Source organism: Chionomys nivalis, chromosome 20 (assembly GCF_950005125.1).
Source record: "Chionomys nivalis chromosome 20, mChiNiv1.1, whole genome shotgun sequence".
Lineage (NCBI taxonomy): Eukaryota > Metazoa > Chordata > Mammalia > Rodentia > Cricetidae > Chionomys > Chionomys nivalis.
Window position 1 is genome coordinate 19,696,500 of NC_080105.1, and position 15,778 is coordinate 19,712,277.

General features: G+C 42.9%; 1 protein-coding gene across 2 annotated transcripts in view; it reads right to left on the reverse strand.

The window, feature by feature from the left end:
* Window positions 1–8,602: 8,602 nt before the first annotated feature.
* Window positions 8,603–15,778, reverse strand: part of Mfap3l (microfibril associated protein 3 like) — a 46,575-nt gene continuing 39,399 nt past the window's right edge. For both annotated transcript variants that reach the window (XM_057752642.1, XM_057752641.1), the window contains one exon: window positions 8,603–15,643. In XM_057752642.1, the coding sequence (XP_057608625.1) occupies window positions 14,709–15,643 (935 nt within the window). In that variant the 3' untranslated portion in view covers window positions 8,603–14,708. The remainder of the gene's footprint in view (window positions 15,644–15,778) is intronic.

The window sequence follows — 15,778 nt, forward strand, 5'->3', positions numbered from 1 at the left end:
TCATTGTCTCCAAGATAGGGATAAAGGATGGCTATTATCATGGAGACAAACTAAAGAAGAGACTTACAGGCTTCCCTCATTGTGGCAAAAGATTCTGACAGCAAGAATGTGACAGGAAATGTCAAACCCTGCTATTGATAAAAGGGTATAAACAAAATTTTAAAACTGGGAAATATATCATGTGCAGAAAAAAACCCCAACAGAGTACAACTTAGAACAAACCTGAACCTCATAGCTTGAGTATGGTGTGCAGATTTTCATTCTTAAACCCGCATTTTGAACAGAAATCACTGAATAGCAGTTTTACTGATGAGGCAATTACAGGGAACATTTTTGAGGCTGATGAACTAAAGCTTCCCAATTAATTCATCATCTCCCGAATAAATGAGCATTTGAAAGATGCCTTAATATTGCTCCTTGGACTGAAAGTCTACCTTCCACTATTGGTGGGGATAATTTCTTGAAAAAAGAGCTGACAATTTATTTTTAAAACAGTATACCAATTAACTTAGAAGCAAATTCTTTAGGCAATGAGGTTCTGTCTGTGAAGAAATAACAATAGCTAAATTGAAGTAATTTCTTGGCTGAAAATTAGATAGCGAATGTAATTTTCTTATGCTTTTACTGATTAATTTACATATGCTAATACAGATATGATACACCATATGTTATAAATTGATTGGTATCTAGGCATGGCTATCCATGGCTGACAGTATGAAGAAGCTGTTTTTTAATATTCTCGTTTTCTTAGGTAGTTCCTGCCCTCACTTTCTAAGAGGCTAGATTCAGAATGTTCCCCTATGCTGGGTATCTCCACCAACCCTTTTGAAATCTCCTTGGAGTCAAAGCTGCTCTTGTTTATCTCCTTCAACATTCCCCTCCTGAGATGCTCACTTTACAGTGGGTTAGGTAGGTGAATACAATTGCCCTTCTCCCCTCCACACACACAACTGAGTACCTGTAAGACTGGTGTCATGGTTTGAGTATAAAATATCTTACCATCTCACGTGTTTGAACACTTGTTCCCCAGATGCTACTTTGGGAGGTTTTTGAGGTCTTTCAGACACAGGGCCTAGTGGGCAGCCATGGAGACAGGGCTGAACTGTTTTATATGCTAACCATGGTTTCCAGCCCAACCCTTTGCTTCTTAACTGCCTTTCAAAACAACATAACCACCTGATTTCTCCACTCTTGTTCTCACAGCCATTGCTATTCCTTTTCTGCCATACTGGACTGTGCTTCCAAACCATAAGCAGAGTCAACACTTCCTGCCTTAGGTTGCTTGTGTCATAGCAATGAGAAAAGTGACAGACAGCAGGGGAGCTGCACTAAGTCCAATAGACTGGTGATGATCCAGTATAACAAGATATCATCATTAGAGAAATTGGGCAAAGGATGCGCTGAACTCAGGAAGAGTCAAGGTGAATCTTTAGTTATACCAAAATAAAACGTCGCAATGAAATACATGCTCTCTGCTCCAGCTTTGGAGTAGTCAGAAAGATAATGCTCACCCAACATTGCATACAAGCAAAACCCAGGCTCACAACGGTAGTCAAGATTTAGATGGCCATGATGAGCATGTCCACATTTTTGCTGCTACATTCCCAATTGGGTAGCAGACCACCTCTAAAGTGATGTCATCAAGCACAGCTACCCTGGTGATCTTAAAAGATGTTTTAACATTACCACCAGAGTCCTGCAGTCAACGGGAAACGATAGAAATGTTTATCCTGTGACCAAACATGACTTTTTGAGAAGCTGGCTTCCATAGGCGACTGGACTTCACAGTTGCTCCCAGGAGTAGAGATGTGAGAAGCTGTCCAGTCACTTCCCTCTATGTAAAGGTTGATAGGTTAAGTACAGGCAAAAGGAACTTCCCTACTGAAAGATCCTGATGCTCTCAAGTAGCAATGCCTATGGGGATCTTTTTAAAGCCTTTATTTTGCTTCTGTGTCCTCAGACTCTTGGTGTCTTTGTCCTAATGGCTCTACCTTTATCAGTAGTTCATCCCAATATTAAAGAAGTGATGTGTACTTCTAGCCCTGTTGCTGCTGCCCAGCTAACACCGTGTATACACTTACATCTATACACTCCCTGACAACCTCATCTACATCCTCCATATTTGTGATGAGCCCACAATATTATACAGTAAACGTACAGCTGACAGAACTATTGGACTATCCACCGGAAGTGTATATGTGCACTCCACCTGGAGAACCCGTTTTTGCGGAGCTGCGGGGACATATGTCCTTTAGATAAGACACTGTCAGTTCTGTAGAAATTTTGTGAAATCATGCCATTTCTCCCTTTTATAGTACCCCTGCAGTGTATCAGTGTATAAACCTGATTTTTCCTGTATGTCAACCAGATACCTCCCCCCACACCATGAAGCCATGGTGTGAAAGGATTCAGTCAAGTGTTTGTTCTCACAGCCAAAATCTACAGAAAAGTAGTTCCCCATAAACCTTCATTATTGACAGTAGTCACCGATAAGAGAAGGGGCCTTATACAGGAGGTAATGGGTCTTATCTAACAGCAGACTCAGGAAGGTGGAATCTATTTGTCTTCTGCTCTGACTTAACAAGCTACTAATAGTCCGTATTTACCCTTTACCTTGGTTTCAACTAACATAGTACCATAGCCTAGGAAATTAATTGTTTATAAGGAAAAAGGCCTGTGTTGCTAAAACAAGCTTCAGAGAGAAAAATTTTCACCTGGGTACCCTGTTGGAGTCAAAAGCAAGGTCCCCAGAAGAGATTCCTTTTAATTCAACCAGCTAGATGCTAATACAAGTAAAGCCTGCAGGTTAGTCAAGGCTGTGTTCCCAGCCAAAGGGAACTTCATAGACATGGCCCATCTGAGACATAAGGTGCCATTTTGCCAGATCCACCGGTTTCTTGTGACCCTGTGAAAATGCACGCTTAATATTATTGTTATCGCCTATGGGACTATTAACTTGTCTGTATGCCTGCATACACTGTAAGTTTTGTGGCGATCACCCCCTTTCCTTACCTGTAGCCTTATCCCTTACCCTTATGCCTTACCCTTATGTCTGATGTTTTCCCCTTATGCCCCTATGCTTCTTCTTTTCCCCTTTTTCAAATTCCCCTAAGGAATAAGGAAACATGCAGGTCAAATGTGCCTAAGTCAGTCAAGTTTGTTTGACCCCTCGGGTTCCAGTCCCACACCAACCTTCGCTTGTCATAGAAGTCCTATTCTGACCGCTCAGAGAGTGTTGAGGTCGGTACTCAGTAGCTCCTAATACATATTATCAGTTCTGACTCAGTTACTATGCTGAGCTCTAGTCCCTATTTTCAACCATGCAGATATATCACAATGTCCTGCTAAATAATGTATTATTTTCATAGTCACCCAATCCTCACTCGGAGACTCTCTAAAAGCAATCTCTTCACAAATGACACTGTTATCTAGTAAGCAACTCAGATCATGACCAAGAATAGTACTCCTCTCATGTGTTGGGATTACAGGTATGAACCACCAACATGTGGCTTGTATAATCATGTGAAATGTAGCTATGTCGAACTGTTTGATAAAACAGGATTAAATAGTCCAGGGTAGGTTTACGTTTGAATGTATTCTGCTCTTGTAAAACGGCTAATGAGCTGTTTTGCATGTTTAGTACCATCTTCTGCAGTTAGAAAGGAGTAAGAAAGCTTTGTATTTTACTGACTGGGGCTTTGGACAGCAGCAACATCAATCACGATATTTCCAAAGCAGCTACAATTACAGAGCCAACTGTAAGAGAAAAATGGCAAATGGCAAATGTGGCATGTTTAATAACATACAACAGTCACTCAGTGGCCACGCCCTTTCCTTCTCATTAGACTCCCCAACTCTCAGGTCCTCCCTGCTGTTGCTGAGTCTGAACTGTTGGATCAAAAACTGACCTTAGGAAACATGACTCAAAGATGTTGATGATAATTCCAAAAGAGGAACAAAACTCAGCGTCTTTTTAATTAAAAACAAAACAAAAAACAAGCAAATAACTTAATTAAAAAAAAACTCTAAATATTCCAAATATTCACATAGCTGACTGAGTAGATCTTGATCCTCCTGCTTAAACAGCCCTCTCATCCACAGAAGGACATTTGGGCAATCACTACGAGTGGTTGTCCCATCTGTGCCCCGGGATTTAGAGTGGGATCCGCATCACCTGTCTCAGGACCTGCTTCAATGGCGTCCTGAACTCTTACTGTTATGCCTATCTTGGAGAAGGTGTCCCAGTTGGCTTTCTGCTCCTGTGACGAAGATCATGACCCAAAGCAACTGGGGAGGAAAGGGTTTCTTTAACTGCTACCTTCCAATCACAGGCTATCGCTAGGGGAAGCCAAGGCTGGGACTCAAAGAAGGCAAAACCTGGAGGCAGGACCTTCAGCCGAGACCACCGAGGAACACTGCTAACTGATGCATTTTATGGCTTGCCCACTTGCTTTCCTCTCTAGCAACACCTGCCCAGGGATGGCACCTCCCATATCAATCATTAACAGAAACCGACAGGCTAGCCTGTAGGCAATCTAATGGAGGCACTCCTTCCATTGAAATTCTCTCTTCCCAGAATACTCGCTTCTGCCAGCACAGTGAGGAAGGGCTTCTTTTGGGTGGTGGATTCCACCACTAGCTCTTCTAGTAGTAAAGAGATGGGTCACCCAGAGTGGGGAGAGGACCCAAAGATGGTGTTTTAGCTTCTCTGGCAGAGCTTGGGTGTAGGATGAATTCCCTTTCTCCCAAGAGTTGGTTTGGGCTATTGTGGGAGATTAGATAATCCAGATTTTTTTTTTTTTAAAAAAGAAATTGATTAGAGCCCCCCTTGTGGGAGATTTGAAAATCCAAGGGGAGGGGCACCAAGTCTACATCTTAGGGATGGGATGGGGAAGAAGCAGGAAGTTGGTCATTTTAAGCATTAGTCTACCTACGGCTCCTTTTCCCCGTGTATCTGTCTGTAGTGATCTGCCTGACTCCTTTTGAGTTTTCTATACATCTTTAAAAAATTAAGAAGACAAATCTAATCCATCAATAAGAACGTGGGAAATTTCACGGCCTGTGCTTTCCGTGTTATCTCCTTTGCGAGGATGTGCTATCCTTGTGTTGTCTCGGAAGCCTTCCCTATTAGTTGCAGCGGCTCTGCGTTTACAGCCACGCTGTGAATCCCTTGTTGATTCAGCATGTCTGGGTGTGGGATGTTTGATTAATGTTTGGCTATTGAGGGCCTGCGTGCCTGTCTGGAACACGGCAATTAGCAATTTCAAAGAATTCCTAGAAGTAAAACATACTTAATTCCTTCAAATTTGGTAGGGAATGTGAGAGAAGGTATCGTAAAACACTCAACAGATTACAGAAATACCCATAATTTCACATTTACATTCTTCTCAGGATCTGGCAGCCTTCACAGCCATCACTAACGCATCTCAGTTATTGTGAAGACAGACTCTGGGGTGAGCGGATGCCAGTAAAAGCTGCACCTATCACACTGTAAGAGTCTAGGGATCATGAAGCTCCCCTTTCTGTTTTCCCTACAAAATACCGTAGAACAGGAAATTCCATTGTCTGAGGCCTCATTGCTTTCAGATTTTTGCATCAGATGAGAACATCTATAGCAACACAATTCTGAGCAAGGAGGGCGGTGTGCAGGGCTGTGACAGACTTCTTCAGACGTACTTTCTGTTTCTGTGTGGTGGCTTGAAAAAAAAATGGCCCCCAAAGGGAGTGGCACTATTCGGAGGTGTGGCCTTGTTGGAGTAGGTGTGGTCTTATTAGAGGAAGTGTATCACTATGGAGATGGGTTATGAGGTCTCATATATGCCCACGTCATGCCCAGTGAGACAGCTGACTTCCTGTAGCCTACAAGACATAGGACTCTGGTGTGGGAGGTCCTTCTGTATATGTGTTGCTTTTATTGGTTAATGAATAAAGCTGCTTTCAGCCAATGGCTTAACAGAGTATAGCCAGGTGGGAAATCCAAAGAGATGTAGAAAGAGAATAGGCAGAGTCAGGGAGGAGCCATGTAGCTGCCCATAGGAGACAGACACCTTCATCAGAGCCTGTTGAAATTTGCCGGTAGGCCATGACCTGGTGGTGATGCACAGCTTAATGGAGATGGGTTAGTTTAGGTTATAAGAGCTAGTTAGAAATACTCTTAATCTATTGGTCAAATAGTATTGCAAATAATATAGCTTTTGTGTGATTATTTCCGGTCTGGGAGTCTGGGAACGAATGTATAGCCTCTGCCAACAGGACTCAAAGCTCCAGCACCATGTCTGCTTACACACCACCACGTTCCCTGCCACAAGGCCTGGTAAGTATCTTGACAGGCTCCAAATAACTCAGTTAAGAACTAGCCTCAGTTTCTGCTTCTTGAACTTGAGCAGGCCATTTCTGAGGAAGCCAATAACAAAGGACAATCAATCTTTAGCACCCCTGACAGCAGCCCAAGGTATGCTAGGCCTGAGTCAGCCCCGCCACAGCCTCATAGCAGTTCAAGGTAATAACCAAATAAAGACAAAACCTGGGACTTGTCCAGGCCTGCCCCTATAGCTATAGCCCTCGTCTGTAGATGGGATCTTCTCACCTGGTCTCAATGAACCAGTTTCTCTCTGCCTGTTTGTTCCTGAATGAACAGAGGTTTAATATCAGTTACACTTGTTTGGCCAACGGCTCAGACTTCTTACTGGCTAGCTGGCTAGCTCTAACTATAAGTTATAGTTAACCAATTTCTATTAGTTTATATTTTATCATGAGGCTCATGGCTTGTTAGGTTACCTCCCATCTTGTGTTCCCTAGAAGCTACATGGCATCTCCCTGACTCTTCCTTCTCTCTCTCTGTATCTTTGGACTTCTTGTCTAGCTATATTTTGCCTGTCCAGAGTGAACATGGTCAGCAGAATAGACTGGGTCATGGGAGGAGAGAGAAGGGGGAAGGCAAGAGAGAAAGAGAAGAGAGAGGGAAGAAAATAGAGAATGAGAGGATCTGAGAACCAATCAGAACATGGCCAAAATGGTCACTTTATAGAGGAAAGAGAAGCTGGGGGGAGGATAGTGCAGGGCAGGGGCAGGAGAGGCTTAGGGTGGGGGTGGGGTGGGTGAGAAGTGCTGTGGAAAGTCAGGACTCTGTCACAGGTACTAGAGATGCTATGACCAGTGTCTGCTTTGATATGTTAATAGGCACCTCAGTTAGCCTGTGGTCCAGGTTTCCTTGGGACCTAACATTTAGTTAGTTCCAAGTACTCACCAAAGTAATTCACCTTTGCAATAAATATCAGGCAAGAAGTAGGAAACACATGGATAATGATACATTTAGTGAGATTTACTGTTTTGAGAAAGTCATATTATCATATTAAACCTCATTTTAAATTTAATTTTATTTCGTATTTGTCATTATTCCAGGAACATTATTTTAACTTTGGTGATTTCACGTAACATTATGAAGGCAATTAGTGCTGGTCATTTAAGAAGTATCTGGATATAACATATAATACATACTCTTTTTTCAAGTCAATTCTAGTAATTCCTTGAAAACATAGTGATCTACTTGGTAATCACTGTAGATCTGCCACCCTGCAGCTGCTTAAGAATAACAGAATTTAAGAATAGACTCAAAAAGAAGACTGAGGACAGTTTTATTAGAGAAAAACAAACAAATAACAAACAACAATAACAACAAAACCTCCTGTCAGGCAAGCTGTAACTCTCAGCAGCTGCCCAGAAAAGGTTAATGAAGGAGAGAAGGGAAAATGTCACGCCATTTAAGCCAGCATGGAGGGCAGATACAAGGCAGAAAAGCAGCCACATGGCAGAGTTGGTGAAAACCAAGGAAGCCCAAAGCTTAGGTTTTGGTCAAGATCCAAAAGAAAGAGATGGAAAAAAGAAAGAGGAAAAGTTGTGCTATTCTGACTCAGCTCCCAGAAAGGGAGGAAGAACCAGCTGAACCTCCTGGTGGCTTCACTGGGGGTGGGAGGGATGGGGGATGCAGTGAAGCTGGGAAGTACAGCTAGGAAACTTACTCTCTAACACAGCTTAGGGTGAGTTCCCTTCCTTAGGGTGGTCTCATGGCCAGCTGGTTGACTTGACCTCACTGGAATGTTAGGTCTGGCCACTCTGAGACTATGGTTTGAACGTAGCTGTGTCCTCCAACATTTTGTGTTAGAGGCTTCATCTTCATTGAGGTGGGAGTGGGAATTTAAGGAGGTGGAGCCCAGTGGGAGGGCCTTGGGTTATTGGGGAGGGTATTCTCAGAAGGACAAGTCCTTGTCTTTTTATTCTGAGATACAGTGCTTCCTCTACAATCCTGCCATTGCTGCCCACGCTGAGGGGAAACAGCCCAGGTAGGTCCTGCCTAGATACTGTGCTCTTTTCAGCAGCGGGATTTGTAAGTGAATGAAACCTTTCTTTTTTTTTTTTTGTTTTTTTTTGAGATTTTATTTTTATTTATTTATTAAAGATTTCTGCCTCCTCCCCACCACCGCCTCCCATTTCCCTCCCCCTCCCCCAATCAAGTCCCTCTCCCTCGTCAGCCCGAAGAGCAATCAGGGTTCCCTGGCCTGTGGGAAGTCCAAGGACCCCCCCCCCCCACCTCCCTCCAGGTCTATTAAGGTGAGCATCCAAACTGCCTAGGCTCCCACCAAGCCAGTACATGCAGTAGGATCAAAAACCCATAGCTAGCCTGTGCCATCATAGTGCGAGAAACACTCTTTTTGACAAAAGCCATTCCCCTCACTCATTCTCCACTTGACACAGCTAATGCAATCAAGTCAGAAGTACCCAGTCTTTTGTTATAATCCTCTGTGTTATATGTTATGTGTTATGTGCATTACATTTGGTTTGTGTTGACAGTATAGAAGACAGTTTTATCACAGAAGGACCAAGCCATGCTTCCCGTTCAAAGGGTTAGCAGAGACAAGCATTTAAGATTTGTGACTCAGCACCTAAACCTATTCACAGCAGAGTATTTCACATCCTGGGGTAGAGTTCTCCCTTTGTAAGTCCAAGAAGAGCAAAAGTGTCTGCCTGTTAGTGACGTCAGAGGGAAGACTATTTATCAGATAACCTCACTCTCGCTTTCCACGTCTCAAATTCTGTTTCTTTGAAAGTCACTCACACACTCTGAAGGTGACCTGTCCACTGAAGATCACAGCATTCTAGAACCTGAAAAAAGCAATGGTTTTGGTGTCTGTTTGGGTCTTTAAGCAACAAATTAGTTTAAATTTATCAGGACCAACTTATTTCTCTCCTGTCTTGGTGCAGCTGACAATGTGCTCCTTAACACCGACATAAATCTCCTAAATGTTTCTGTTGTTCAAGCAATATTTCAGTCTCCTATTTTACTTGCCTCCCATCTCATCCACAGGGATCTGAGCTTCTGCAGGTTACTTGATCACTGAAGAATCTACTCACTGAGTCTTTGGCGTCAGCCTGGGGCCCTTGCTGTCCAGGTGACTTGGAGAATTTCTGCTATGATGCATTCTTCCTGCGCAATGTTTGGGTTTCCTAGTCCAATTTCAGAAGGACTCTCTGCTTGATGTTATGGCTCGAATTTATACAGTATAGATAAACTGCTTTATAAAGTTTGTCACGAAAGCACTAAGGGGTCAATTAGGCCACAATTAAGTGCCCTTCAGACGGGACATGACACATGATGCACATACCTGTGTAAACCCTTTATTAAAGCAACAATCAATCAGACTACAGGATGGACCACACATCACGTTTTCTTTTTACTACAGCGATATCAATGTATACCTTAGCAATTTGTTTATATCTTTAAATGATTTTGTATTTCCTCCTGATACATTTTTCCATTTCATTTCCACTCTGACGAAGGAACTTTCGAAGTAGTGAAGCAACAGGAAGACAAAAATAGATGCAAACATATTCTCTGAAACTCACTCACTCGTCATGGTTCTGTAATATTAGAAAGATGCATTTTGAGGCTTTTTTAATTGGCTAAATAATAAAATTAATTTATTCCATAATGTTCATAGGATTAGCTTCCTTTCTAGTTCTATCTGTCTAGCTTTAATGATTGTAGTATTCTCAGTGTTAGACCCTTTATATTCCATTTCTAAGGGAAAAAAGATGTTTAAAGAGCATCCTTCTCATATGAGATTTTTTTTTTGATAATAGTCAAACACTTGGTCTTTTGGAAAATATAAGTAATTCTGTTCTATTTGATTATGCTTTTTTTTAACCCACAAATGTTTTGTTTCATCAAAACCTGTTAATCTCTGAAGAAATCATAAAAAGGTCATTAAGAAAATGAACTTCACTATAGGTTTGAAGGCTTTTTCGGTGAAATGTAAAATCGATATGGTAAAGTGAATATGTTCAGAGCTATGTGTGATAGATCATGAAGATTGGTTGCTGTTTAAGGAGTTCCAGGAAGTGCTAAAGTGGAAACAGGGATTACTCAGTGGGGTTGGTGAGAGGATGCAGGAAGACATGAAGGAGAGAGAGCAGTTGAACGTGCTGAGAAAAGCGTTTGAACTAGACTTTAATGCTCCATTTCTTACCAAATGAAAACATGGAAATCCCCATTTAAGCACTGGGACTACCATTTATAGGTTCGAACACAGAATAAGCCTCCTCCTTCAAACCCTGTCAAAAGATAACTGACTTGTTTTGCTAAGACATTTCTTCCAGTGCCCAATGGGTGTCCCCACAGTCACCAATAGTGGCCGCACTAAGTATCCACAGTACCTACTCAAAACATGCAAGCATTCTTCATGCCCTACGCTGTGTGTGCAACAGAGTTAAGCAGATGCTACATCACCAGTGAATGACAACCCGGGCATGGGACTGAACACATGTCCTCAGTCTGTTAACACGGTTTACCCAACCATCGCCAGATTCATTCCTGGTGCTTTCTCATCATCTCCCACCTGCCCGTCAGCAGGACGCGTCCAGTTAAGGAAGAAACAAATAAGGAAGGGAAAGAGATCCCCAAATCCATTGTGTAGGACATCAGGCCTTTCCATCTTCCTCGTGAAAAAGTAATGTTCAAGAGCACCCCAGACATTCTGGCCATAATGACATGACACAACAATGCTTGGCATGGGTGAGGACATTCAGAGAGTTCTAGAGCAAGTTATATACATTATGTATCACATAGATCACATTTGGTTCCTAGAGATTTTAGTCAAGTATTAGCATTTCTTTTTGCCAACTGTGATGTACAAAAAGATGAGAACAACAGATGTGCCCTAAAGATATGAAAATATAAATATATAAAACAAAACATTATAAATTACATAGATTTTTTTCCAATATAAAATTTTGGGTATTTTTCCCATTTAGAATAAATACCATCAAGTTTATAGATCATCTAAGAGAATTAAATATGCATATGTACGTGAATCATTTTCAGAATTTCAAGAAAAAAAATTGCTAGAGGTATGACCAGGATGACTCAGAAACCAGAAATTGTTTGATTTTTATTTTTTAAAGAATGACTATAGAAGACCCAGAGGACATACATAGGTTGGGTCTGAGTGTTGAGCTTTTAAAGCTACCCAAATGAGTATTGTGCACAAGCGTGTGTGTGCATGTTTACCCAATGGGACTCCACAAATGATTCTAGGAACCTGAATGGTTCATTTTTCTGGGAAACTATCAGCCAAATGTTGAGATGAGGTTTCCATATTTCATATCCTAGTAAGAGGCTGCTCTGTGGAAGGGCAGCAAGAGCATAAAATTTCTGGATGGACAAATTCCATATCAAGCCAAGTTCCCTTTATGGTTGGATATTGTTATGCCGAGAACATTTGATACCTTAAAGAGGGAGATTTCAAAATCATCCACTTACTCCCTACCCCACTTCAGTCCAAAGAATCAAAATCAATCTGGAAATATTCTTTGGTCATATATTTCAGCTCTTACGCCAAAGAAAAATCTGCCTACTTTAGTTTATACTCCTTAACCAGTATTTACATGGCACGGATATCTCGGCTTCCGGTTTCCATGGGGAACTCTGCACGCGGGCTTGGGTGGAATGAGAACTGGATAGAATGGAGTTCACATACCATCAGAGGACATCTGCCAGTCAGTCTCTGCTGCCGCTCTGGGTATATATGTCCAAAGTAAGCATTTGTCCGTCTCCATGACAATCATGAAATGTGTATATTCTAGGAGCTGGGGATAAAACTTTCCTTCAACGTGGCTATATAAGATCCCCATCCAGACAGCCTCCAAAGAAGCTCTGGCTCCTTATGAGAGCAGGCTACAAGTTTCCTTAGGTGACCTTCAAGACTCTTCACTAGAAGTCAACAAGGAATCCCTCTTAAAGGGGAATCCTGCCAAACTCCAAATGTTGTCAAAAGGCTTTGCACATGAACTGTCTACAGCCCTGTCACGGTCACATGTACTGCCAACTCTACTACCCTCGGATGCCCCTGTTGTAAAGTATGTACCCCACAAGCTGTTCCCAATTGAGTTAGGGGTTATTACAGTTTGAAGACTTTCCACAAAATTCTAAGTGAGCTTCGAGGGGTCACCTGCATATTTTATTCACAATCACATGAAAATGATGACGTTCCTGATAAGAACAGGGCTGTCCAAGGCCATTTCCTCTGATGAGGCTGGGGTAGTGACAAGCATCTGGGGCTGTTCTGATAACCCACGCAGCCTCTGACGTCACAAGCCTGTGACACTCATCACACTTAAGATGGCCTCGACTCTGATACAGTCTGTAAGGTTTCAGTCTCCCCTGTTTGTATCTATGAATAAAACAACAGCACTCATCGCTCTTACCAAGATTAAATCTAAACTGTAGAAGTGGGGCACAAAATCTAGTTTTTGGAAGGGAAAAATTCGAGAACTTGTTGAAAATGCCGTGTTCCTTTTGTTTGAGTAACAGCATTAAAATGGCACGGGAGCCCAGAGAGGAAAGGAAAAATCTTTAAAACAACTGTGAAAAAAAAAAGTTTTAATGTTGGGTTCTTTCTCTGAATATAATGCCATCAAAAAAAAAGAACAGCATTTTGAGTTCATACCAGTTCACCTCTCTTGCAGAGAGGGCAACCAAGGTCCAGATTTGCTAAAAAGACTGGCAGCTTCTGCTCGGCACAGTCAAGAATTAACCCAATTCTTAGGTTGGATTGCTTGGGTTGGATGCTTGGCTGGATTGCCTTTGTTCTCTGATATCAAGCTGCCTTATGCACTACATGGTGGCCAAAGAATTCAATTATTTTAGGATAAAATCCTGTGTGTCATTATCTTAATTTCGCAAGCTCCCTCTCAATGATCAATACATTGAGTATGCAGTCTAAAGGGGACCCGGTTGTACCCTTTACAGAGATGCTGCCCTAAATCTAGTGCAGAGCTGAGCTGCACACTATCGGCCCTGCAAGGCCTTCTGGGTAGCAGACATGCTGTACCTACAGGGATTTGCCAAACGCCTCTGCCTTAGGAAGCAATGAATCTTCCAGGTGAAGACCCTGTCTTCTTTTGCCAGGCTTTTTAGCAAATCTGGACCTTGGTTTCCCTCTCTGCAAGAGAGAGTAAAGTGGTATGGACTCAGAATGCTGTTCTTTTTTGATGGCATCATATTCAGAGAAAGAACCCAAGAGTAAATTTTCTTTTTGCTTTTTTTTTTTTCACAACTGCTTTAAAGATTTTTTTCTTTCCTCTCTAGGTTCCCATTGACTTAGGGGTTATTACAGTTTGAAGACTTTCCACAAAACTCTAAGTGAGCTTTGAGGGGTCACCTGCATATTCTACTCACAATCAAATGAAAATGATGACGTTCCTGGTAAGAACCGGGCTGTCCAAAGCCGTTTCCTCTGATGGGGCTGGGTGGTGACAAGCATCTGGGGCTGTTCTGAGGGCACTTGCGTGTAAGCCATTCTCTGGAGTGCTGTGGGTATATCTAATCATTTACAATTTTGCTCCTCACCTCAAGCTGAGCTCACCTAAGCTGCTCTCAGAACTGGACAGGTAAATTTGACTGTTAAAGTGCTACTTGGGGGCAACGTTTTTCTCAGTTTCAGAATAGCAGCTTCATTGGAAACAAAATGAGTATGAATAGAGGTGGGGGGTATTTTTTTTTAAAGAGGAAATTAGGAGAAAGAGTGGGGCGTAACTACTTTGGAGCATTACAAATAACACAGAGCAGCCATGTCAGTGACTGACACCCAAGACTCTGAGGTAAACACACTAAGAAAAAACAGGGATAAAGGTGACACAGAAGTCTCCAGCAGAAAGCAATTAATATTAATATAATAACAACTACTCCATTATAGAAGAACTGTGAAAATAAATAAAACAGAGAAGAAAGTGCAACAAACCCATGTAGGAACAATTACTACTGTGACAGACTTATAATTACGGAAAAAAAAGCAATGCAGTAGGCATTGGACACGGTTCCTGAACTCAGAACATCTTACAATGGTGTACTCTTGGCCAAAAGGGAATCACCAATTAAGGGATTGGGCAGAGAATGGCCTCTACGATTCAGATCCCATGGACAGACCTCTGCCCCCTCGGATCAGTTCTGGACCCCAGCACTTCTCACGTCTGTTCCCACTGGGGTGAGTCTAGTCCCACGAACTCCATGCAAGTGTCTTCCCCGTCACGGGGCATCACTCCAACCTAAGGGATGAGAGTCTCCTGGTAAGGCTTAGCGGCAAGTGCATACTACATTTGTATTACAAGGAGCAGCCCCTGATTTTCTGGATATGCATAGCTTTTCGGAGTTAAGATTAGACATGGCTTTCATAAACAATGCAGGTGTTTTTGTCACATGTCACTGCTGGTTCTGGCATTTCCAGGTGTGCTGGTGGCAGCCCTCGCTCTGGTGCCTCGACAGGCGATGCCTCTTCTGACGTCAGCTCCGTGGTCGTTATGTCTGTAGACGGCTCCGCAGTCTCTGGGGAATGTTCCTCGGATGGTTCCGTCTCCTCTTCATCTCTGACCTCAAACTGCCCACCCTCCTGGTCATCCACATGATCCTTTCTGGCCTGGGGATGAACCGAAACCTTGATGGCGATCTGCTGAGGGGGCTGTTCCGGCAGCGACGAAGCGTCCGAGTCGGCGGTGGGGGAGTCGCTTCGCTTCAGGGAGTTGGGGATTGTGTATACCTCATCCCTGTCTGTGGCTTCCTGGCCTTCCGGGGTATGCCTCACAAAATTCTGCCCCTGCTCCTCTAGCCCGACCACTTCCATGATCTCCTCCATGATCGTCCTGCAGTTCATGATGAGGGGAGGCAAGGGCACGCTTCTGGCAAGCTCTTCGATGTACCGGGCAAATTCCATGGTTTTGAACTGGGTCACTTTGGCAAGCTCTAGAGTTTTAGCTGAGGTGATAATGGGGATGCGCTTGGCAATCTCAAACGCCTTCTGCAGCTTCTCGGCGCCTTCTGTCCTAAAGAACTCATTGATGGCTTTCTCAGTCTTCTTCAGGTGACTGCTCATCATACACAGGCGGGTGATGTTGAGGATCATGACAATGGTGAAGGCCACGAGGCACACGACCATGTAGTACACACCCATGTCTCCGGAGGTAAAGATGACTCTCAGGGTCACCGTGTTGTTTACAGTGCCATAGATGTTAGACGCCACACACGTGTACTTCCCTCTGTCTGAGAAAGACACCTTGGTGATGTTCAGGAGGCCACCATCCAGCATTTGCCATTTTCCTGTCAGAAGGGATGGAAGAGAATTCAACCAAGAGTATATTATTTCCATCGCCATACAGTCTTATGCCCGTCTAAAAACACGTACGGTGACTAACGATGGCATCGAGCTTGTGACAAATGTGTTTGCTATGCGCT